General features: G+C 37.8%; 1 protein-coding gene across 1 annotated transcript; it reads right to left on the bottom strand.

The window, feature by feature from the left end:
* Window positions 1–4,272: 4,272 nt before the first annotated feature.
* CAAP1 (caspase activity and apoptosis inhibitor 1) lies at window positions 4,273–22,630 on the bottom strand. The gene is made up of 6 exons (XM_065662531.1): window positions 22,386–22,630; window positions 21,421–21,621; window positions 20,277–20,361; window positions 19,190–19,265; window positions 10,148–10,218; window positions 4,273–5,377 (listed from the first exon to the last, which is right to left on the bottom strand). The coding sequence occupies exons 1-6, from the start codon at window positions 22,512–22,514 to the stop codon at window positions 5,034–5,036; spliced, it is 906 nt and encodes a 301-aa protein (XP_065518603.1). The 5' UTR covers window positions 22,515–22,630; the 3' UTR covers window positions 4,273–5,033.
* Between the last annotated feature and the right edge of the window lie 3,338 nt (window positions 22,631–25,968).

The raw sequence follows: 25,968 nt of genomic DNA, 5'->3' as shown, positions 1-25,968 counted from the left end.
AGCAATGATGCACTGAATGAACTTTCTTTTTTTCTTTTCAGAGATGACTACTTATGCTGTGCAATGTAATAACCATGCAGTATTTACATTTAGGCTTTTGAGATAATTCCCTGTCTGACTACAGAATCAGTTTGATTAACTAGTACGGGGTTAAGTCTTTTTACAAGCTTTAGATTTTCATCCAGCTTTCATGTATCCTGCTCACGTATTTTAATATTAATGCCAAGAAAAGCCCATGAAACATGAGACTTAGGGAAAAAAAAAAATCCAAGTTTTTGACATTTAAATTTGGCCATAAATAAAGTGAACAAACATTGTCTGCTCTCTGTATATGGCAGATTGATTTAGCAATAAACATGAAGGTTTATATTACTGGGACTAAATTAGACGACTTCATAATCAGCTTTTAATTTGGTGCTTGTGCGCCTAAAGTTACACTGTTGTTCTCTATATTTCTGCATCAATTAACCACCTCATCCCCCTTCCTGGCTAAAGGGCCTATTTCACAATTAATCTTCAATTATCTTCTGTGAAAAGGGCACGCTTACCAGTATCAGCAATCTCACAAAGCTAAATCAGGGCTAGCAATTTTGAGATGGGCATTAAAAATGCCATACATATAACAAGTTGCTATGTATTCATGTGCACAAAACCTTTTATCGGTTGCTACTTTTTAGGAAAACCTTGACATGCTTTATCCACAGACGAAAACAAAGTAACTTCAGTAAGGACAACTGTTTTTGTAGTCTAATACTTTAAAAACAATAGTAGTAACCAAGCAACCATTTACAATCTTTAAAGCCCACACACATAAGGAATGGTTTGGTGAAGAGACATATTGCCTCTTTACAGGGTCCCCGCACTGTGGCTGCTGTTTGTGAAACTGTGCTTCCGCAAATACAGACAAGGCTGCAGGAATGCTACCTAGCTGCCTCAGTGGGTGAGATTCACAACACAGAGCCGTGCTGCTAGTATTTACCGCTGCATTTCAACAGTATCCTGATAGAACTGCAGCATCTCAAATCATCTACACAGATGATTTGATCCCCTGTTCTACACTTGTATCTACTTAGAAGCAGCCTGAAGTCAGTGATCAAAACTATCATTCACTGTGACTAATGATTACAATAATTTTAGACAGCAAATAATGTATTTTATAACACAGCTTAGGAAAATTTACGCAAGGAACTAAGTCTCATAAGCAAAATAATGTAGAGTGTTACAAACAGAACTAATTCTTTACTGAGGAAATGCCTGTGATTTGCCTCTCAAAAGTGGCATCTTGAATTATTATTCTCCATAAAATCACCATGAAAATAATGTTAAAGCATCTGAACAGAAATAATAGACACTTTTGGCTCTCTGGGAAGTCAAACCTTTTTATTTACCCAATACAAGCACAGTCAACTCCCCTCCTCAAAAAAAAAGCACTGTGCTTCATCTATGAGGACAGACAAAATTCATTAGAATATATTTCTGTTGCAGCCCAGAATATAATCAGGGTCTTTTTTCTCATGCTGACCAACACCCAGTGTATATTTCTTCCCAACAAAGTGGTTGATCAAAAACCCATAAAATTGTTTTAAAGTTTCATAAATAATTCACGACTGCATTTTACATACAAATTGAGTCTTCCTCCAAAAGAAAAATTAATTTTATTTTTCCAGGAAAAATCAAAGAGATATTTAGAAGTGAACAAAAAAGTTGTATAACACATTTTAAGTATTACGTGTTAATGTAATTTATATATGTAATCCATATAAATGGATTTTTATAACTGTGCAGTAACACAAATCAGTGCAGGAACCCATATAATTTATCTGAGCTGTTTTTAACCTATGCAGCAATGGTACAATATACTACAAATGAATTAGTGCTTGTGTAATCAATCACAACCATATTTTTTATTTTTGTAAACAGCTTAATTTAATTTTCTTGGAATCCTTCACCTCTTTTAATTTCAAATTTAATTAGGCTGTAATTACAAATCTTGTCAGATGCATAGAAAACCTGTTTCATCTTTGTCACGGTGCTTATTAAAGTTAGCATACACAACTTCTTGATACAGACCTTGAAATAACAACCTTTGACTGTTCAGCATACTACAAAATGAACTTTTAAAGGTGACCTGGAAAGCCAATAGGTAAACGAAGCTTAGTTCAGAAAGGAATGCCACATACCTCCAGCAAGTAGGCAGTGGAAGAGAACTATATTCTAGTTCATCTAGTCTTCCTAGCCATATTCCTTGATGCCAAATGAATGGTTCTACAACATCCTAGAATGGACTTTGTATATTTGACTGTCTAAGTTACCCCGGTTGCAAAGGAAACATATTTTTAATTAAACCTGATTTGCAGCCAGCTTTCCTAAGACACTTTTACCAAAGCACGGCTTCTGCATGAAGTGACTTTTTGCACTTCAGTGGTTGGCAAAAATACATGTGAGCAACACAGGAGTATGCAATCAGCTGGGAATCACCTTGGTGGCTGACAAAACCACAAGTGTTGAGAGTGCCATCAGCAAAGGAAAGATACAGGTCTACAAACACTTACTCCTTCAATCAACTGTTACCGTATTGCACATTTTACTTCAATACTAAGGACTGATTTTTGTTTGTTCCTATTGCTTGGGATTTTGCAAGCCTCATCAATGCTATGGCACACTGCAGAATTGGCAAATGAACACTGATAGGAAAGAAGAGAGGCAGGCAATAGGGGATAAGTTTTCCTACTGTTTGCACAGCAGGACTAGGAAACAAATGCCCTTGAGGTGAGATTTTTTGTTTCCACAGCAGGCAAAGTGAAGTGTTCATTGCTTTAAGGAACTAAGCACAGCAGCAGTAAACCTTATTTTTACAGTCAACCATAGTTCCACTAGCCTCTGACTCTACAAATAACAAGACAGCACATCAGGTTTTGCCAGCTGTCTCTCACTACCTATTTTTGTTTCCCTGTAATCTAATAAATCACAAGTTCACCAAACAGCCAAATGAAATAAACTAGAGACAACATACACACAAAGTTAAGTTACCTTTGGAATTTGATATATATATTCTAACTTACATCCTCCATTTGCTAAAAAATAAAAAATGTTTCTGCCATGGGTAACAGAATACAGTCAGGAGAAATTCACTCAGGTCACTGCCATGATTTTGCAAATGAACACTGTAATTCTCAGCTATGTTAAGTACAGGTTTTAGTTTATAATTGAACTTACACTGCACTATTTTTCTACCATTGTACTCACAACAGTGTTGATTCTAGAGGAACTCAGTAAGACGTTAGGAAATATATAAGCTTGCTACCGAAGACATTGCACTTGATGACCAAAAAAGAAAGGAAAACAGTAGAAAGGGGGTTAAAGGGAAAAAACAGGAAGATAATAAAGGGAAGAAATGAAAAAGCCATAATATTTGCATAGAACATCTGGAATAATATTACAAAATAGCATGTGAAAATTATCTATGGTACTGCTGCTAAGTATCTGTTTTATAGGTAACAACAAACAGAAAATCAGGACTAACAATATGTAATAGTTTTACTTAACAAGGACCAGATTCGCAAACTTCATACCTAAGGGGAAAAAAAAAAAATAATCAATTTGTGTGTATGTGTGTGTGTGTATAAAAAAAAAAAACCCACAAATATTTTAATAGGAAAAGGGGAAATGGGTTCAAACATAAACAAGGTAGATTTAGGTTAGATATAAAGAAGAAATTCTTCACCATGAGTGGTGAGGCACTGGAAGAGGTTGCCCAAAGAAGTGGCAAATGCTCCATTCCTGGCAGTGTTTAAGGCCAGGTTGGATGGGGCTTGGAGCAACCCAGACTAGTGGAAGGCATCCCTGCCCATGGCAGGTTGGTTAGAACCAGATGATCTTTAAGGTCCTTTCTGGGCCAAACCGTTCTTGCATTCTATGATCCTATGTGTTTAATTAGCAGCCAAGTATAAAACCAGCACTAAATCAAAACAAATTCATAGTTATTTTAATTGTTGTAAGAAATCATGGGAGGAAAATTAATCCTATAATACAATTTACAGATAAATGCCCTTGAAATGGATAAAAGCAGAATCATTTAAAAACATTATAAAATAAATGTCCTTTCTAAAAAAAAAAAAAAGAAATATATACTGAAGTTCAGTGGATTTTCCTATTTACAGGTGACATGAAATAACTACATCAGTTACATGTTAAAAACCTCAAGGTCTTCTAAACAGTCTGATTTGCTGTGTTGCCCTAAATATTAAATGAAACAGCAAAAAAGCTTCGAAGTCAAGAAAAAAACCCTCATTTTCTTTATTTCAGTTACGACACAGGACATAAACAGCAGAGTGACAAAATTACATGACAAACAGTATAAAAATCCACTATTTGTCACTTTCAGGCACTTTCATAACTTTAAAAATACCATGGTTCAACTGTTTATTTGAAAAGGAAAAAAAATCCCTTCCTTCAGGAATTCAACTTCCTAATATTTAAGTATGCTTTTAAGTGAATAATCATTCATTTTTCAGAATACCTATGTTATGATGAGGTGGATGCCAAAGAGAAATAAGTACTCTCAAATCCTATCACAGACTGCTGAAGGCAGTCACACAATAAAAGACCCCTTAAAAATGTTATTTTTAACGAAGTACATATAAATCAAGTTTCTCAAATAGTTGAACAAGTTGTTAATAAACAAAACGGCTGGTGATTTCTAACCATGGGGTTAGAAAGAACTTGATTTTCCTAACCTTTCTGAAAGGCAGCAGGCTCCTGGTATGTATATCTCTATACTCTGTGACTCCTTGAGGAGACAACCCAACATAAAAAGACCTGATCTCGGTGAAGCATCAAACTACTCTGTGCACATCATGGAAGCAGCACACTAAAGGCAACAAAGCCAACTATCAGCAGCTGAAGTCACAGGTCATGATACAGAATAGGTTTTGAATAAGGAATGTCATACTCAACCCAAACACAGGTTAGCACTGAGGATAACAGACATCACATCCATCAAAACAAATGCTGAAAATTTAATCTAAACAATCTCAGGGCTGTTTCTTTACATCACCAGCTTTCATAAGAGCCTTAATAGCTCTGGCCCTCATCTCAAGCTCCAGAAGCTCCAGCTGCTGTGCAGATGGCTGAACATCTTCTGATGGAGCAATGGCTAGGGTTGCTGCTTTGGGCTCCTTTGAGCTGGACTCTGCCAACCCCAGTATCTCATTCACGCTTTTCTCAATGTCCTTCTGAAGGTCGTCTAAGTGACTGGTTCCACTTCTGACAGTGTTCTCTTGCGCATCTGGGCCTTCTTCTTCATTGCATGGGCCTTCTATGTCACTATCATATGCATCTGCATTTATGCTGAGAACATCACTATCTTCTCCCTTGCCTGTAACACAAGTGTAACAATCACACAGCTGCTTAACAGAAACATTTTTCTTTCAAGTTACAATATCACTTCTGCTTAAAGGGTTTCTCTGCAGATGAAGAGTTGCAAAAAAGATTCACTAAATGAAGACAACTAATTCCTCCTCTTTTTCTCCTCTAACTTTTAAGGCTTATCTAATTTAGACAATTGTTAATGCATTTTTATGCCCATTTAGAAGAACACGTAATATAGCAAAGCAGCAGTACCAGGAAAATTTATTCCATCCTATGGAGTTACATGATCTATTTTCCCAATTAAAATGCCATAAGGTTTTTTTATCACAAGGAAGACTGGAGTGCAAAATTGATTACTGTTTATCTTTAAAGTAAACTTAGTAAAGTTTTCAAAATGTACTTTTAGAAGTTACACTTTAAAACTATTTCATGTATTTTAAAGAGAGTACACTTTTACACTAGTAAAACAAACCACTTACAATTCAGTATCTCTCAGAAGTCTTTCAGACACTTAACTCAGTAAAAACATGAACACAGTTATGGCATTGACTTTTAATGCTGCGTAAAAGTTGCATTTTATTAAAACTAAACAAAATAAAAAATTAGAAGAGGCAGTGCAACTAAAAAAAGGGAACCTGAGCAACTGTTCTCATAATTTGGCTACAGCGAGATTGCTGCTTTTGACACACCGGCTTCAGAAATTACTATTTCTTCACCAATCATTTCATCTATGGGAACTGACAGGAGGACTTGCTCCTGCTTAAAACAAACAATTTATAGATTAGATGATGGTAAAGTTACTGATTCTAAAGCTTTATAATCAGTCTAGGTATTATCACTATCTAAACGCATAGCTGTGTTTCCTTTAATTAACAACAGGGGTCTAGAGCTAAATATCTGTGGGTTTGAAATACATACAATTTCTTACCATAAAGATTCAAAGAAAGTTTACATTCCTTATGAAGACAGGCTGAGAGTTGGGCTTGTTCAGCCTGAAGAAGAGAAGGCTTAGGAGAGACCTTAGAGCAGCTTCCAGTACCTAAAGGGGCCAACAAGAAATCTGGAGAGGGACTTTTCACAAGGGCACATAGTGACAGAATAAGGGGGATTGGTTTAAGATGACATTAAATTAGATTAGATATTAAGAAAAAAATCTTCACTCTGAGGGTGATGAGGCACTGGCACAGGTTACCCAGAGAAGTTGTGGTTGCCCCATTCCTGACAGTGATCAAGGCCAGGCTGGACAGAGCTTGAAGCAACCAGGTCTATTGGAAGATGTCCCTGCCCATGGCAGGGGAGTTTGAACTAAATGATCTTCAAGGTCTCTTCCAACCCAAACCATTCTGAGAAAGTTGCTTTAATCTATAATGATTCTCTATACATCCAAAATATTCTTTAAGATATATTCAGACAGTATTGCAAACCTGTTTTTTAAATTTTCTTTAATTCTCCTTTGAAAATATGGGACAGCAAGAAGACAAAGGAGCCAAATTCTTCTCAGCACTGCTCACTACCAGGATTAATGGCAGTGGGGAAAAATTAAAACACAGGAAATTTCATCTGAACATACTTAACGTTTACACTTTGAGGGTGGTCAAATACCAGCGCAGGTGTCCCAGAGAGGCTGGGGATTCTCCATCCTTATACATATTCAAAACTCAACTGCACATGGTCCTTATCAACCTGCTCTAGCTGACCTGGCTGAGCAGGAGCATCAGGTTCAATGGTCTTAGAAGAGTCCCTCCTAGTCTAAACAATTTTGTGACTGATTCTTAAAATTAGTGTGTTGACATCCGGCTTTAAAAGATTCCCTTTTATTGAACCGTTGATTTTATTTTTTTTTTAACTGTTACTTTCATCAACCCATACCTTTGAGTTCCCGAACCTCAAATTTGCAAGGCAGAAGTACAGATTTACAAGGACTGCTCATCAACAACAAAACAATCTATACACTCAAAATCCAAGCAAGGACTTCCTTTATAAATTGCTCTTTTTTAAGAGCCTGCAGTCACAATCTTGCTGACATTCAAAGTATATAAAAAAAACATTGACATGCAATCTACCACAGCAGGAACCTATAGTTTTAATACCTATAATTATCTTCCTATCACTGGCTTTTTTGCTTAAGATGCTCACACATGTTTTACAGCTGGAAAACTTCTCAATTTTTTTAATAATTCTCAGTAAGAATGTTCTTTTGACATGAGTTTTAGACACAAGACAATCAATCCTTTAAGAAGGAATAAAGGATATTAGAAACAACATTTTTAGAAGTCTTTGGTTTACACTGTTGTTGCCCTATCTTTTATTATACAGGAAATATCCAAAAATGCAACAAAACAAATGTCAGACTTTAAGAAAACACAAACGTGAAGTGTAAAAAACCTCCCCATCCACAGTGATTTTATTTTTTTCTTGAGTTTTTGTGCAAGCCCTTCACATTAGGTGGAAGCTCTTGTACAAGAATAACAGCAGAATATGGATTAGAAAAATTAAATTCTTTGTTCAAAATCAGTTTAATCAACCAACCTTAAAAAGAGACAACTTTTAAAAGAAAGCTAAATAAGGCTTTAGAAAAATACTACTCTCTTTTCAAATATTTTAAAATGCCTTTTGGTACACACATGCATTTAATTCACTAGCAGTGCACAAAAGACTTAGAAAAGATCTATTTTTCTTGGGACTTACGACATTCTTGCTATCCTGAGGGTGTGGAGGAAAAAATAATCAATACTGACTACTAAGAAAGCTATTAATGCACATATTCTGCTTTAAAAAAAAATAATAATGAGGGGATGAGAGTGAGAGAGAGAGGCAGGCAAGCAAACTAGTTCTTATTTTCTAGTCAAAAAAATCTCGAATTGGTTTTATAAGCAACAGTAACATTTTAAAACTAACTCCAAGGATTTTATTGATTCAGCATTAAAGATATTCACATATTCATTCCTGATCACAGGCTATGATTTTTCATGGCATTTCAGTTCCAATTTAGAAATACTGCCTCCAAAAATATATAATACTGCACTCATACAAGCTCATTGGCCTACAGATCTCAAATTAGTTGTTAGGCTTTATTTCCCTCTTTTGTAGTGTGGTTTTACCCGGTAATAAAGATCATGGTTCATATTTCTCATTATCTTTTTAATTTTGATAACTTTTCATTTTTTCTTCAGCTACAGTTGCAAAATTCTTTTAGCACACTTAATTCCATTTTTTAATTTTATTTTATCCACTTTGCTTACCCTCTCATTCTATTTTTTCTCCATAGCATAACACACTGCAGCTCATTTTTTAATTCACAGGGATGAATTTCGATTCTCAAAAGCTCTTTAAAGCTAACATGTTGAGTGGAGCCACTGATACAGCTCAAAGCCATCATGATACTCTGGTTGATTAAGTCATAAAAAACACCACCATAAAAAGCAATCACCTACAACAGTCATCAAATCCCTTTTATAATAGAAAAGTAAGAGATCTGCAGCAAATCTATCAGTTCTTAGGTCAGTCCATATAGTACAACATGCAACATTGAAAGCATTCCTCACGAAGCTGTAACAACCTGCTCCTAAAAATTTTGATGCCTTTGACTCCTGTTTAATTCCCCTCATTAACTACTTGAGAAAAAAAAAAACAAAAAACACCCAACATTTTTTACAAAGTTATTCCAAGAGACATCTTTTAGACAACATTCTGAACTGCAAAACAGGAGCTGCAGGAAGCAAATAATGTTAGATCTTTGCAAGAGAGAAATACAGCTTAGAAGAATTTGCAAAACTCTGATTGGAAAAGCTATTTCTGATATTACTACATATAGCTGGTCTAAATGAAAATAAGCAGACTGAGACAGAACACCTACAATTCTAGTGCTTTGTGCAAGAAAATAATACTGGCAGTTGTTACACAGTGCTGATTTAATGACTGGAATATAACAAATACTGCTGGAGGTTAGGAAAACCGTTTCCTGATGCAGCAGGTAATCAGATGTGCACCACTAACCTACCTGCTTTTGCGTTTTCTACTCTTTCAGTCACTGTAGTTTCTGAATATCTCACCCACTACATTTTTGCATTTAAAAAGAGAAAACATACAAGACAACGCTCATCCTCAGAGATTCAAAGATTTAAGCGTGCACTTCCCCTGGCACTAACTTCAAGTAAAAATATGTCAGTTATTGGGAGTGGTGGGTGTTAAGCACCATACCATTGGACCTCAGCTCCGCAGTCAAAGCAAGCAAGGTACCACATACTAAGACTGAACAAAATTACAAGCAGTCCTTTGGCAAAAAATTATTATATTATAATGGATTTCTACAAATATCAAAACAGAGTACTGTCAGCTCTTCTGATCATCTGAACAGAAAGCAAAACTGACTCTAAAAGAATACAGCAAATGCTAATAACAGTATTAGCAATTGCCTGTACCAAGAGACTAAAATTACTGAAGTTTCTCTTCAGATGAAAAACTAGATATGAAGAGCTACACGAGCCTCACAAGAGCTTCAGATATGTTTTAGAAGCTAAAGTAGCAAATTCTGAACAGCTGCAATTTGCTTCTAGCCAAAGTTACTATAATGTCTTCTTCAATGTTCCCTTCTCCTTTTCTGAAATTGGGTCCCAAGGGAGATGCTGTAACCCCATGCAGGCTGACTTCTAAGAGGGTGCTTCTCTTGCAGCTACAGTAGATTGCAGCTACTGCTCAAAAGAGAGCTATCAGTTATCTGGAATTAGCCCCTGCCCAACAGCAAGAAAACAGGTTTTCAGCTTTCTCCACTACATACCTTGTTTTGATTCCTGACTTTCCAGCTTGTCTTCTCTGAGACAGGAAGTAGAGTCTATACTGTTGTCCTGTCTGAAAACAAGTAAGAAAATATTTTAATCTATGCCTTTTACAATTTAAGAGAACTTTCTAAGAAATATTTACTATAATTGAAGAAATTATGTGGAAATTATGTGTAACTTAATTGGAGAAATTTAAGCAAGTATTTCCACTATGCTCTGGCCTTTCAGAGTAATAATCTTCAGCAGTAGTCCCTTAGGAGCTTTTCTCTAAAATTGAAAATGACTTGAAAAAAAACTATCATTTCAGTTGCATTTATATAGTGTTTACTGTTTTCTTTTGAAATCAAGAAGCTATTTTCATGAAGTTACCATCAACCCACAACCATCCACCTCTCCTACATCACAACCTCATAGTTTCACAAAGGCTCACTTTTCAGAAAGAAATGCAACTCAACTGAGATTATATTCAGTATCTGCCTTTCTCTTATTTCTTCTATTTCAGGATTTTTACCCTTGACCTGTAAAGTTTCAACTGCTTTATACAAAAATATGAGGAAGAGATACTTTTATGAAGTGTTCATGTCCTTCACACATTTTGCACAGACTAGTTACATAAACTGTGAAAATACTGAGAAACGTGCAGGAAGGAGGAAGGCAGAAGGAACCAGAATCACAGGACGAGTTCCACGGCCACATTTAGTGAGCATCTTGACAACTGCATTGCCAATTTCTTACCCTAAATATTGGTGCGGCACTGGTTTCATGCATTGATTCCATATTAATATGTAACTATGCTGTGGGAGCTAAAGAACATTATAAAAAGGATACCAGTATTCTGGTAACACAGATGTAAATATAATGACTTTAACACTCAGGTTTTTTTCCGTAATGACCTGAAAGCTTTTCCTAAAATTGAATACAGATTTATTTTCCCTATGCTTTCAAAGAATTTTTTTTTTTAAGGTGTCCAATCACTGTGTCAGGAGGGAGAACACCAAAATACTTTTAGCTACCCTGGTCTGAGAGAGTTATTTTAATTGCTATTTCCCTTTCTGTAGTAGCAAACATTACAAATCAATAGACTATTTCTCTGACTTTTTGTACCCATCGCTACATAAATGTGTGTGGCAGCATGGAATAATAAAGGAGAACGTGTAGCACACACCATCCAGAAAGACTTCTAAATGTTCTGCACCTTAAGTAAAGAAAGAGAAATGTACAACTTTTTAATTCCTGTTGGAACTTGCATTCCAAGGCAGGGCTGAAAGAAAAAGAACGGATACAACCAGATGTTCAAATAGCTGTGCTGAGCGGAAAGTTCTGTATATATGGCTAACCCCTTCAGAAAATTATTTAAACTTTGCCTCATAACAAAAGAGTTTTCTAATTTGCTTTCTATTCCAGTCATCGGTCTTGTATTACAAAGGCCAGAGGTGTTGCAGGATGGATTACAGCCCTCACTCATTAGATGTAAAATAAACCCATGAATTCAACAAATAAAATTTGTCTGCTGTATGTGGTATCTCTGTGTGTATCTGTTGAACAAATAAAAAGGTCTGCTGTATGTGCTGGTTTAGACATGTTAATGAGAGTCTCAATCTCCCCGCTGTTATGGGCGAAAAGGAACACCGGACAATCACTGTACTTGAACATGACATCGCCATGTTCAAGTTGTTAAATCCATAAAACAGAGGACAGTTTATGAGAGAAAGTTTTGCTCCAATACACACCCCCATGTGGTCACAGTTAACTGAGAGTACTCCAGTTAGCCTGTGCAGCCTATACCAGGCAAAACACTCTCTCAGTGCTCATAATGACAAGCCACAGCTTACAACCAAAGCTTCGCTGGTCCTCTGCTTTAATACAGTGCCAGACTCTTGGATATTAACATTTCTCTACCCACCTCCACTACTGGGTGGGGTTAGGCCAGCTGCCAGCACAGACCACCAACTAAATCTGTCCATGATGTAATCACAGCACACCTTCCCAGGAATTTCAGGTTTTGGTCTCTTGTCACTTGCCAAGGCTTATCTCACTCAGTTCTCCATTGTCCTGTCCATTAGGTTATGCATTTAACGGTGAGCCACCATAAGCACAAAGACCCAGCAAGGAGCCCAAGAAAATGGCAAGCAGAGGACCTTGGGTAACTTAACCAGCATAGGGGGATCACCCTGCCTGAACAGCTCCTAGGGTTGTGAAAGGACAGCAACCAGCCCATCCTTCTAGCAGCAAAACCTTGTAAGAGCAGTCAGCCAGAGAAATCACTTTATAGACTGAAAGGTATTACTGCCTACAGGAGGAAAGGGGTCTTCATGGGATGCTGTGGAAGAGTATTTCAGGATTGCCCAAAACATAATGGCAGATGTCTTTTGAGGGGAGTGTAGAAACATGTAAGGCAGCATGGGACATTCAGAGGAAGAAAACAGGTGGGAAGAGGGAGAGACCAGGAAATGAAAAAAGAAAAAAAAAAGAAAAAATTATCAAGGGCCAGCAGAGCATGAACAGCTTTGTCCTGCCTTCTTACAGAACTCTATCACCATAGCATTTTTCCAAATGAGAGGATACTAATACCTGCATACATGCATGTAGTGTGCCTGCAGCTGCAAAGGGGATCATAGATCACAGAGACCTGCAGGACTGTGCTGCCACAAACTAGGCAGAATGAAAAATGTGTGCACTTCCTCAAGAAAGTTCAATGTCATGCATCAGCATGTATGCAGATGCTTGTAATTCACTAACAAACCTCAGGCTAGTCTAGCCAGCAAGTATGAGAGGTCTCGGTGTCAGGTACCACATACAGAACTCCTAACGATTTAGTCACTCAACCTTTGACCAAAATAAGCTGGTGATATACCCTGCTCATCACTAAGAGCAAAAGCAGCTCATGCTGCCCCTACCTTATCATTCTTCACATGCACAAGATTCATCATTTTGAACTGAACATCTGAACACCTCTGCACTAGACAGCAGGACAGGAAACTCAGACTTCAAACAAACAGTATCGAGGCAAGAAACTTGCATTTCTGGTATCACCCTGAGCTCCAATGCCAAATTTCACTAAGGAGTTACGATCACTCCTTTGACAGAAGCCTCAGTGCTTCTGAGGTCTAGCATCAGCTGAAATCACCTACACCCACTTTAACAGCTACATAAAAAGAAATTATCAAATAAAGAAAACCCACACACCAGAACTTGTAAAGTTTCCTCCTGTTGCCTTGACAGTATCACTGATTAAAGTAAATTGATGTTCTCTTTAAAAGAAACATATGTCAGCAATTTTTTTAACCAAAAGTACTTCTATAGCACATTTTACTCCTTTCAAATTGATTGGATTCAACTGTATTTCTGAACTGCCACTACTTCATTTAACAGGCAGGCATTCTGCACCATCTTGTGGCCAAGCAGAAGCATTTCAGTTCAGTTTAGTTTCGGTCTTAACTTGTTAACCTTGTTTAGTTTGTTAGTAAAAATACTTTTTGTCCTAATTACCTATATTGTTTATAGGGTTAAGGATGGGTAGTACAGCATCATGTCTTCAAACAATGGCAGCAGAAGGTGTATTAACCTAAAATTAAGACACAGCACACCAGCACACAGATTTAATACCCTCTTCCGTGCCATGCTCATAAGTGATCATAGTGATTTGCATCTCCATATTCTTACCAGTCTTTAAAGCTACTTCCCCCTCAAGATAACTGTTAAGTTCAAAGTCACTCTTTCAAGAGATAAAAAAAAAATAAAATAAAAATGCTGAGTTTAACAGAAAAACATTTGCACAGTATGTTCTCCTCAGCAGAAAGAAGCTAACTAGTACACTTCATTGGGGACAAATGCTACGAATATCTATTTGTCCTATGCTAGCTTTTCACACTGACATGCTCCACACTACAGCAGTATTCACCGGGCCTCACATACATGGATTTTGTATAGAACCTATTACTTCCAGAAATCTGCACAGCTGACAAAGAAATTTAAGTTTGAGGGCAGCTGGGTACAACTCCAGCAGATTATGAAAAGTGAGGTAAAACAGCAGAACAGGTTAGGAAAAGGACTACTGGTCAGAAGAGTGGATAGTTAAGGATTAAAACTGCAACACTGGTTGGTCACTAGGATATCAACCTTCAGTAGTACTAACTGTTGTCAGAGACTGGGAGGAAAAGTTCTGTGACAGAAAAATGTACCTTAATGTACCCATGCAAGAAGACAGCCTGACAACATAAGATACAGTCATGCTGAGACTTTCATTACAGGGCTTTTTACTGTTGTTAACAAACATACATCTAAATCTCTGGAGTGAGACTTGAGATCAGTATCTCTTCTATTTTTGGCATAAAGATTAAGTACCTTCCTAAACTAAAATTTGTCTTTGCAGTTCCAAGTCTAAAAAACATTTCTAGTTGACTCCCAGGTCCTCATAAGCTTCCTGAAAATTTCTGTTCTAAGGGCAGTTTTCCAGGACAAATGAGAACTAAAAAAAAATTAAATAAATCCTTAGGAAGCAGTGGTCCTCAGGAAAGGTATCCTAAATGACGGATGCTAATCAAACAGTTTGATGAGCTATGAAAGGTCCATCAGTCTGATTACAGGTGAAGTCTGAAGATACCAGAACACAAGACAGTGAACAGATGCCAAATGCGGATATATATCTGTTCAGTGACTCATATAGGCTATTGTTCCAGTCATTCCAAATGGTGAAGATAACCAAATTGCCCTAAAGGTGTAAATATCAGATGGCAATTGCATGCTGGAACAGCCTAGTACCCAGCAGTAAAACATGTTAAAACCAGGCATGCCTTTAAAATACTAACCTTTCTAAAACAAAACAAGCAAAACTGGACTCATGACTGCAAAGCACTAAAAAGCCTATGAACTCTTGAAAGAGTGAATATTAAATTACAAATTTTCACACAGTAAAAAAATAAGCACATTAGATTTTCAAAGCAAAAGAACATTTGCTCACATTATACACAAGAATATATGATCACTAACAATATTAGCATGCTTGTTCTCTTACTATATGTTATATTACTACAACAAAAAATTTACTTAGTCCTTCTATTGGAGGGTATTTCAAGAGCCAATTCAGGGAAGAGGAAAAAACAGTCTCAAAAGCATACTAATACCTTTTGAATGAGATGGAAGAATGCCTCTTTCATTTTGTAGGACATGAACTGGCTAACTCTTTTCAATTAATTATCTGTCGCTTAGTTTGGAAGCATGGCATACAACAATTCTCTTGGTTTAACAATATGTCACTGCAGACAGCAACACAGAAACACAAAAAAAATCTGAGAACTGCATAAGCAAAAATCTACACAAAGCTGAAATAACAAAGCGTATCTATTGTAACAGCAATTTACAGTTACTGGCAAACACCTGCCCTGCTTCTTCAGTTCTCTTGTTGGCTTATTCCAGGATTTCTAGTGTTTAACTCAGGAAGCAGCTAGCAACAAAATAACAGATCAAGTGTTTTACATGCTAATGGAAGTATGTGAAACTTTTAGAGCTGAAATTTAAGAATAAACCTCAGGACTTCCAGTTCTGCTGTCAGAATGAAGATATGTGCACTAGAAAAAGGAAGGCTCAATGTTCAATTTAAAATTACAGATGCAATACCATCCAAAGCTTCACATAAAGATCTGCATTTTGCAACCTTCTGAAGAAACTAACTCTCTGCTCCTTTTAGATGGTACAGACAGGAAGCTGGTGTTTAGAGACAGGTAAGTCTCTAAGGCAGCGGGAAAAGGGATGGTCAAACTACGCCCTTCTAAGAAAGCCTGTATTTTTTAATACACTTGTGACACTTCTAATTTCTTCAGATGTATTAATTTAAGATTTCTGGATTTCTACTGATATACGGATTGCTGAAGGTACAAGTTTGTTGATTATTTTTTTCTTTTAAGGAATAATAAAAGAATAAAATAAATAAACTGATGTTTCAAATCAGTTAACAAATTTTTTACTTGAGTATCATTTGCTTTTCATGTTCTCCCCTCCCATGTTCACATGCCCATGAAAACAACTAAGACAAGCTGTATTTAAAAAAAAAAGCTTTTATGCTGTATGATTGATAAAATGCAGAAAAAAGTATTCATTTACAAGAAAACAAGTAATGAAGACAAACTAGGAAGAATGAACAGTAATAATAAAAAAAAAAAAAAAAAGAAATTGCCTTTTTATTCTGAAAAGTCTATTTTCTTCCAGGGCAAACAAATTCACCCATTTAAACTCAGGTTATAATTAAAAATGTGATAATGATTACAAACAAAGTTTAGCTTACCAATGCTATTTTCCCTATTTGTTCACTCTTGCATCTTTAGCTTCCCTGCCTACTGACTGACTTGTTTCTGTTCTGGCTGAAACACAAGTTTTCTGAAGTTTTGCAAACTTGCATTTACATTTATTTACATAGAGGTTACGAAAACAGTTAACCTAAATGCCAAAAGATTAGACCTATTTAGTAAAAAGGGTTTGTGGAATTTTACAGTTGTAAAAGGGTAATACTCTCTACTTACTGAGCACTGTGTTAATGATTAACATAAAACCTTAATTTTCCCCATTTCACCTGCTTCTTCCTATTCCTTTATTTCTCTATCATCCAAACAGCTTTCCCTTTTTTTTTTTTTTTTTTATTGTTAAAGCTAACACAGCTGAATCTATGAGACAAGGCTCTGAGATAGCACCCATCTGTGTAGCAGTACTATTTTTTCACCCACTGCATTGTAAGGGGAAGAAAGTCACAATTCCTACACCAACATATCTTGCCTGACCAGCTTGGGTCTGAAACATTAACCAGCGTGGAGACAGAGATACAAGAATGAGGGGCACCTCAACGATTCTGTTTGTCAAAGGAAGCAATCTGCTCTATAACTTTGATCAATATCTGTTTTTTACATTTTTTAAACATAATTTCCTATTTTTGCTCTCAGTTACTCCTCACATCTTCCATCAGCAACATAAGGTGACTTAGCTTTGTCAGGTTTTGGTAACTGCAGCAATGGTTAAAGAATTTGGTCAGTTTTAATTCTGCTGTACCTCAACACAGCTATGAGAAAAGGTAAACAACACCAACTCACTTTGGGTTACTCACTACTTATACCTGGAATATTATTCATGCAACATAAAACCAGTAGATTCACAAACTGCAGTTTATATCCTATGGATGTGTTTTCCTGGATCTTTCCTACTTGCCACATGCAACTGGGTTATTTAGTATCTTCTCATACCTGCTATTTCAAAAAAAGTAAATCCCACTTGCTTTCCTTATTTTACTTTTTAAAATTCATTAATTGTCAATAACAATTTCCCCTTTTTAGGCTTTTAGTCCCTCAAATCATTACTATAAAGTAATGCATATAAGCAAGACTTCACTCAATCTACTGTCATAAATACATGTCTCAACAGTAGTTTTGAAACACCTTGCAGCCATGGAACTATGCAGTCATGCAACTGCCTTCCTGAAATCCAGCAGCACTAATCCTGCCATACCTCTTTAAGGTGAAGAGCATTCAATGTATTTTCCAATAGTAAAGAGCTTGTGAATTAGGCCTTAAAGAAATCTTATAATTTCTCCAAAACTCAAAATCCTGGGGCATTTTTCATAGTTTCCACAGCCAACAAGTTTGTCTTCTCATTTTATTTAGAAATTTATTGGCAAAATATCAGTCATTTAACAGAGACTCCTTTACACAGAGACCTGGTATTTAACATATTTTGTTTTTTTTTTTTTTTTTTAAATAGCCAGCAGTGGGCAATGTCCAAAATAAGAAAATTAATCTACATAAACGGGTGTACTGACACCATTCACAGATCATGTAAGCAGTTAAGTAGCAAAAAGGAGAATACAGTCATAAATCAGCTCTAAATGGAATGCCAGAAGAAACAGTGCCAGAAAGTATCAAAACCATCACACGAGAAAAACCGAAACATCACTAAACTTAGTATTATTCCATTTGCTAGCATATTTGTATGATGAGATGTGATCAAAGAAAAGCTACTTAATTCAATAACTTTATAACTTGTTCTGAATCAAAGACAGGATCAGAAACCAGGTCCCTTAAATCAAAAATACTGACCAGAATGTGAAATATGGATTATTATCACCACCTTTCCTAGCCATTTGTTTCTAGTTGGTACACCTAAATGAACTAACTAAACCAGCAACTACAAGGAACTTTAATGTGCCTAACATTGTTATATTGTCTTGTATTGTGTCAGAGGTTTATCGAGTTTGTGCACTGAATCAGTGGACCAACTGTAATCACGTCAGCAATGAAAATTGGAAAGCTTTTTATTTTGTCTTTTACAAAAAAGTTAGACTCAAAAAATTGTGTGTTAACTAGTAACTTTCTTTTTCCCTTCACTACTTCTATAGAAACTGTTGAATGAGTTCACCTATTCAATAAAGTGACTTTGCAATATACTACAAAAGATTTGTCTTCAAATAACAGACAAGTATTTTAAGAAAAGGTTAAAAAGTACCAGCCTTTGCGAAACTGACAAATGTCAAACTAAATCCAAGACACTAGAAGCTTCTGTTCTTGAAACTCTAGACATTCTACGACATCCCTGACTGAGAACATGGGAACAGGCGAGTGTTGGTGTTGCTTCAATTGGGTCAGGAATGAAGGAACAGAAGAGTGGAAGAGGAGTGATACACCTCAGCTGAACTGAAAATAAACAATTCACTGACCTAAGTGGGAAGGGGCTACTTAACCTGAAAGAGCATTAACCTAAACCATATTACTTCACTTCTGCTGCAGGCTAGGAGTGTGCACATGTTCAATTACCACAACTCGGCTAGTGGGCAGTAAAACCACTATGAAACCCAGGTACATGCTTCAGACAACATTATAAAGTGATAAAGTCACTTTATAGTTTAGTGCTTGCTAGCAGTCACAGCTCACTGTCATTCAACTGAAGTAATTACATAGTTCAAGGATATAGTGACCAGGTCTTTCAACGTTACATTAGATCATTTCTCATAAAAAATGACTGCATTGTTCAGTAATCTTAAATTCAATGTTTTGTCTTTTACTCACTGACTGACTGATTCACCTCCAGTCTTGCCTCTTCCATCTGCTTCCTCTTCAGGATCAGAATCAGCTCCAATCTTCCCTAGATATACACAATTTCAAACATGAAAATTTAAACAGGTGATATAATTAATACTACATAGTTAGGCTTACTCTTAACGACTGCAATCAGCAGAAGTTTCTTCTCCTCAGTTAAACCAAATGCTCTAAAATTAGACTTAATCAAAACCAAAAGCCTTATTTGTGAGTTTTCTGCTAGCCACATGGCTGGCATTTTTCAGTTCTACGGTATTATGAAAATACCCATCAGAATAGACATTGCTAGTACAATACTATAGACACTAAAAATAAAGCACAGGAGACAAAAATAATAGAAGGTACTCTGCAACATTCAAGATTCAAAGAGTTCCACTTCATTGAGAAGACAGAATATGTTTACAAATAAATTCTAGAGCCCTCAAACAGCAAGTTCAAGAAGATACTGAAAAGCTGGAATGTCATATCCTTAATCTAAGTACATGAACCACTTGTCTCAGCAGAGCAGAGGGATCCACCCATAATCCTTTAACTACACCGAATATCCTAGTACAATCACTAATGTAACTGAACTGGTATTGCAGTTATGCAGATTTCCCTGCAGAGAATCAGGAAGAAATTTAATGTCGGTTTATCTAAATTAATGGATTTCAAACAATACCTGTATACTCCTAGGTTTGTTTGGGTTTTGTTGGTTTTTTTCCCCGAAGAGTCAAAAGCTTTGTTCTTCATTTGGGTACTAAAGAAAACAAGCTTATACTACCGTTTTCGGAATATGTTCTGAATAGTTTTCTAAGTCAATGGACAGTTTTATTCAAGCTTAAAAGGTCAAAATCAGTATATATACATATATACACACCCGCATACATGCTACTAGCAGGTGTATATACATAATACTAACATATGTATGTATACTAACATGTGTAAGTAATAATAAGTAATGTATACTTATTAGTGCATATATGTATTTGTAAAGTAACTAGAAAGAGAATGAAAATCCAGTTTAGAAGGAGACTATTCTCTGGGGTACAGTGGCACTTAGAAGTTTCATTCATACCTTCAAGTATCTTCAACAGCTTTTTTTCAGATAACAGCTCCAGCTGCTCCAAGCAAAGCCTTTTGATTTCATCCATGGAACAGTTCTAAGACAGACAAGACAGACCACAAACTACTAAAAATTCTGCGGAAAGAGTAATCATGAATAAAAGAGTAATCATAGTAAGTACCACTCCAACTGTGTTGAATGAAGACTTAACCCATAATGCAGGTCCCCTCCCTGTTCTGACCGGCATTGACAGACCTGCTGAAGAACACCAGGTAAGTGTTTCAGTTTTGACAACTACCAAAAATAGTGTGTATGCTTTTCTCTGGGATGGTGGTAAGGAGGTGAAGTAATACACAGTATCAGTTACTTGACCTATGGCTTGGAGTTTTTACTGCAGCTGCAACACTGAAATATTGGGCCGTGTGTGTGAAGCACAGAACACCAAACATCTATAGCCCTGTTTGGTCCTAATTCCCCATCACTCAGGAGCAAGTGAATCACATTATTAAGCAACTGCATTTTAAAAACTATTAACAAACACCTGCATTGCAGGTGGCACTTCATCTGCAGCCTCTTCTGTACAGGCTAGTGACCTAACCTATTTTTACCAAGTCCTGCAGTTCACAAGACTCAAAGGGCACATGTACTAAGTAAAACTAGGAACACTACCGCTACAGTCCACAGAAGTTACAACTTCAGAAGCTATTTATTAAGAAGGGTTTTTACTGCCTCATCTCAGATTTTAATCTGATGCTATAAAAAGAAATTCAACTGACATAAACAGAAATCAAGCTTTCATTAAGAAATCAGCATATCTATTAGTGAACAATACTACTGAATCTTATTCCACACAATTATGAAATTCCTTTTGCATTTAACTAACCAGTAGAGACAGACAGTATACAAATATGCAGCCTACAGCTCAGCAATGGCTGAGCACTGGAAGAAGTAAGCTGAAGTAACTATATCAAATCTTAAGAAAGCCTCACTTTCAAAGACACAAACAAATGTCATTTGTTTAAGAAATACACAGGCAGCTTTTAAGCTGGAAATCCACTACATGTGAGAGATAAATATGCTTTGTTACACAAGCATTCAAGCTTGTAAAAAGAAGGTATGTAAAAGGTATGTATAAAAGGTAAGTGCATTTCAGTACCTTTAGAATATCAGGGAGCATCTTCTGTAGTTTTTTCTCTCCTATGACACAGAAACACTGTTGAAGCATTTCTTTTTTGTCTGTGATGTAGAAACTGACAGGTTTGAGTGACACACTGAGATCTAATCCTCCTTCTTCTATATCACTGAGTTGATCAGCTTCTTCCACTTTTTCTCCAGATGGCACGCTGCATTTTGCCTCCTATAATAAAAGAGAACAAGTAGTGTTTCCGCCTCTTTTAGTGAGCTGCAGAAGAAGGAAACCTACAGCCTCATGCATGCTTGTAATAGTTTTCCCTTCATAAGTGTCAGGTGCATCTTAAAGTGGACTTCTGAACTCTCCTACAGCATTTTAACTTGCAAGATAACTGCATTACAGAAGCTACACTTTTAGTTATTGAAACCATTCTTACGCTAGAGGAGCTTTTAAAAGCTTAAGGAAGTGAAATATACTTTTAAACACTCGCTGAAAATATTAGCTGCAAATACCTAGCTGCTGTTTATAGGTGAAAGCATGCTTTAAACCAGCAGAAATCCATCTCCCTGTGCAATAACATCAGTCATCTCGCAGTTTACAGCCAGAAACTCGCTTTGACACCTCACGCTTCACTGAGGAGGGTGCGTCACGCGAGTGCGCGTCCTGGCACACCTACACCTCCTCGGACAGACCCACACCCAGGACCGGTCACGGATCAGCCTCACCCCGGGGGCCGCACCGGCTGGTCTCTACCACCGGTCGCGTTCTGCCCGAGCATGACCAGTGCGGACAGCAGTCAGCCGCAGCCGCTGGCCGAGGAGAGGGCACGGTCGCTGGCTCCCGGCCGCTGTCGTAGCCAGATGGCAGCGACCGCCGGGAGCCATGGAAGTGAGCCGGGCGGACAGCAGCGGGGAGCGGCCCGAGCTCTCTCAGCTCGAGGCGGTGGAGACACAGCAGCGTTAGGCTGCCCGCCCCTCCCTCCGCACTACCTCTGTGGCACCGTGGCTAGACTCAGCCCTCCGCCGCTTCCTGTCGCCACTGTCCACCGCGGCTCCCTCGGGGCAGCAGGACCGCGACCGGCGCCGCTTCTTGTCGCGGGAGGACTTCCTGCCCGGCATCCCCCTGCGGGGCCCGCCGACTCCGCATCTACGCGCCGCCACCGGCCCGCCTTCCGGCGGAGCCTCCACAGGCCGCCGCGCCGCGCGCCACGCCCCTTCCGGCGGCCGCCGGCGTGAGCGGGGTGCGGGCTGCGGAGCCGCCGCCGTGGCGGGGCGGCCGCTGTGTGCGGCACGGGCCTGGCTCTCAGCGGCAGCGGCCCCGCACGCCGCAGGCTTTCCGCTTGCCCGGGTCGGGAGTGGCCTTGGGGTGCTTCTGTAATGTTTCCGGGTAGCGAGGTGCGGGTACAACTGCTCGCAAACGTAGGCAGGCCACCCGTTTACAGAAGTATCTTTGACCCTTCGTAGGTACTGTGTAATCCCCACGGGACCTCCATGGGCTGCAGGGGCTCAGCAGCCTCACCGTGGTCCGCACCACGGGCTGCAGCGGAATCTCTGCTGCGGCACCTGGAACACCTCCTGCCTTCTTTCTGCACTGACCTTGGTGTCTGCAGGGCTGTTGTTTTCACAGGTTCTCACTCCTCTCTTTGGCTACAGTTGCCGCTAAATATATATACATACATATATATATATGTACACACACACACACATATATATATATTTATAAGGTTCCATATACAAGGCCAGGTTGAATGGGGCTTTGAGCAACCTGGTCTGGTGGAAGGTGTCCCTGCCTGTGACACAAGGGTTGGAACTAGATGATCTTTAAGGTTCCTCCCAACCCAAATCATTCTATGATCTTACTGCTGAACATTTCAATGTCTATTCAGTACACATTATTAAAAGGTGAGAAATGTGTGCTGTTTCAAGATTTTGGATTTGTTGATAAAAGGAGAGTGAAAAAAAAGGAACATGATCATAGGATATAGTAACTGATCAACTTAAGACTGCATAACTAAATGTTTTTAAACAAAGAACTTCACAGAATTGGAAGCAGCAGGTTGTAACATCTAAATCATTAAGTTACCTCTTTAGGACTGATCTACAGTACTACTCTTGTGGATTAATTTGGCATATTACATTATAGAGGAGTGACTGCATCCAACAGTTCATGAATGTATAGTTTAATGTTTTTAATGAAATAGATTTGCAGACTGAAGTTAGTCTATTTCTGCCTGCAACCTGAGCATGACTGAGTAGTTTTTAAAAGTCTGCTTAAGATCAGACCTTGGGGAGAGCAAGGTCCATCATAATAAACATAATTATATAATTATGGAAATCTTGCAATTTGTATATCCCCAGTTATGTGTCTGTCATCTCCATTTGTTTTGGCAAGTACAGCAGCTGGAGTTCACCTAAGTCAGTTTTGATTCCTCATTCAGTTCCCTAGTAAGACATTTCATATTGTATGTTGAGTGATGGTCTAAGCAGATCCCAAGTACTTCCCTTTCGTACAACCTACGGCAGGCCTATTAAGAAAAGTTCAATGTAAAGTGCTACTACATTATTTGCTGTTCTTTCTATGAGCTTCCATTCTAGCTTGGAAAAAGATGCCAAAATAATGATTATATCATCTACGGAGCTTTGAATTCATAGCAGAAGACACAATTTCTCACCAAGGAGCTCTTGAAATCTCTCAAACATGCTTTTACTGTTCTCCTGATGAATCACATCAGGAGCACTTAGTACACAGAACAAGCTATTTGAGGTTTAATGTTGTGGCTAGAAAGCCAGCTGAGTTCTGTGCTAGGCACATAATTGTTTTCAGTGTCCTCAAAATATTGTATACCAAGCATACCACGGTCCTCTGGCACACTTCCTAACTGCAGATTTACTATCCTTCCACCGAAACAGAAATTTCATCCTGATGACATCCTTAAGGTCCTCTAGTTGTTAGTGATCTCAGCAGCAAATTGTGTAGTACACATATATGTGTATGTGTTCATGTGCATGCATGCTTACCTGTACCACAATGGAGTTTTAGAACAGTGTCATTTAAAACAAGAGCAGTAACAGTTACTTATTTTCAAGGTAACGCTGACAAAAAGAGGACATTTAGTTATACATCTAAAGACAAAAAAAAAAAAAAAGGTACTCTGCTCTGTAAAATATGTGAGGTTCTCCCATTTTTGCATTCAACCTGTGTTAGCACATACTGAGTTTTACTAGCTTGGGAAAATCTTCACTGAAAGCTGCACAAACACATGAAAGTGTAAGAACACCACCACACACCAAAAGACCCTGTTGTAAGATGTTACAACATACTGTAAGATCTTGGTGTGTACTGCAACTTTTTTTTTTTCTCATTGCCAGCCTAGGCTGCTACTGCACATCTCTATGGAGACAGCCTCCAACAATTCTTGTGGGAATGGAATCCAACGACTCCCATTCTCTGCTTCCTCAGACAGCGCTAAACCATGGAATGGTCAGGTACCACAGTACCCTGTAGTAGCAGCTGTCCTTCTACTCAAATGTTTCTGGCCTGATTTGTGTATCTTACCTAACACAATGCTGCAATCCCCAGATGAAGGATTTGTTCCTGTGCCCCATCATCTCCCTGCAATTTGACATTAATTTTGTAGTACCTCTTAATGTACCATTTCTTAGAGTTGCCAAAATGTATTTATTAACACAAACATTGATTTTTGGTCTGGGAAAATTCATGACAATTTTCACGTAAAGAGGTAATCTGTAACACAGCAGTCCCACAGTAATAAGACCAAAATGTCAGTTGAGTATAGATTTCTCAAAATAGCATGTCTACAAACACAGTTGAAAAGCACATTAAAAAGCCCAAGCTTCAAGAACAATTATATAATAGGCAACCAAAATTCAATAGACAGGCACATCAATTCACAGACATGTTTCCTAAAGATAGCCTCTTAGATATTTTCCCAAGAAAAGGCTGATCTATTGTTTAGCACTGTAAATCATGAGTAATCTTTTGGACTGCCTTATACATGAACCTGTGATGCACTGAGAAAGCCTGTGACTAAAGCTGTAATCAAGACTGTGAAGATATGTATCTGAAAATCTGTAAGAATTGTAACACTACAAGTGTGCAACTAAGCCTCCAAGAAACAAGGTCTGCTGGAAGTAACAGTTCACTGGATGGAACAAAAAAAGTTAGAGCTTTTGGTTACACGATCCTTCACACCTAGCACAAATTAGGCAGACAGGTGTTGTGATGAAGAGCTCGTGTGTCTGAAAAGCTTGCCAATTTTTTTTATGTTTTCCACTCTATTAGTCAAATGAAAAATGAACATCAACCATCTTGATTGCATCGTAATTCTAAACCAGTGTAACATTTGTAGGAAACCATATCCCCTTTTGAGCTGAACATCTTGATCTGCTCAAATAGTTGTAAAATGTTATTTTCCCGTTTCACAGTCACTACAGTTACTGTGTTAAAGCTACTTCGTAAAACTTGACTTTACATTTGTACAGTTTAGAATATTTGAGTTCTAAGGGACCTATAATGATAATGTAGTCAACTGCCTGACCACTTTTATAGCTG

Source organism: Lathamus discolor, chromosome Z (genome assembly GCF_037157495.1).
Source record: "Lathamus discolor isolate bLatDis1 chromosome Z, bLatDis1.hap1, whole genome shotgun sequence".
Classification (NCBI taxonomy): domain Eukaryota; kingdom Metazoa; phylum Chordata; class Aves; order Psittaciformes; family Psittacidae; genus Lathamus; species Lathamus discolor.
This window is presented reverse-complemented; position numbering and strand designations above follow the sequence as displayed.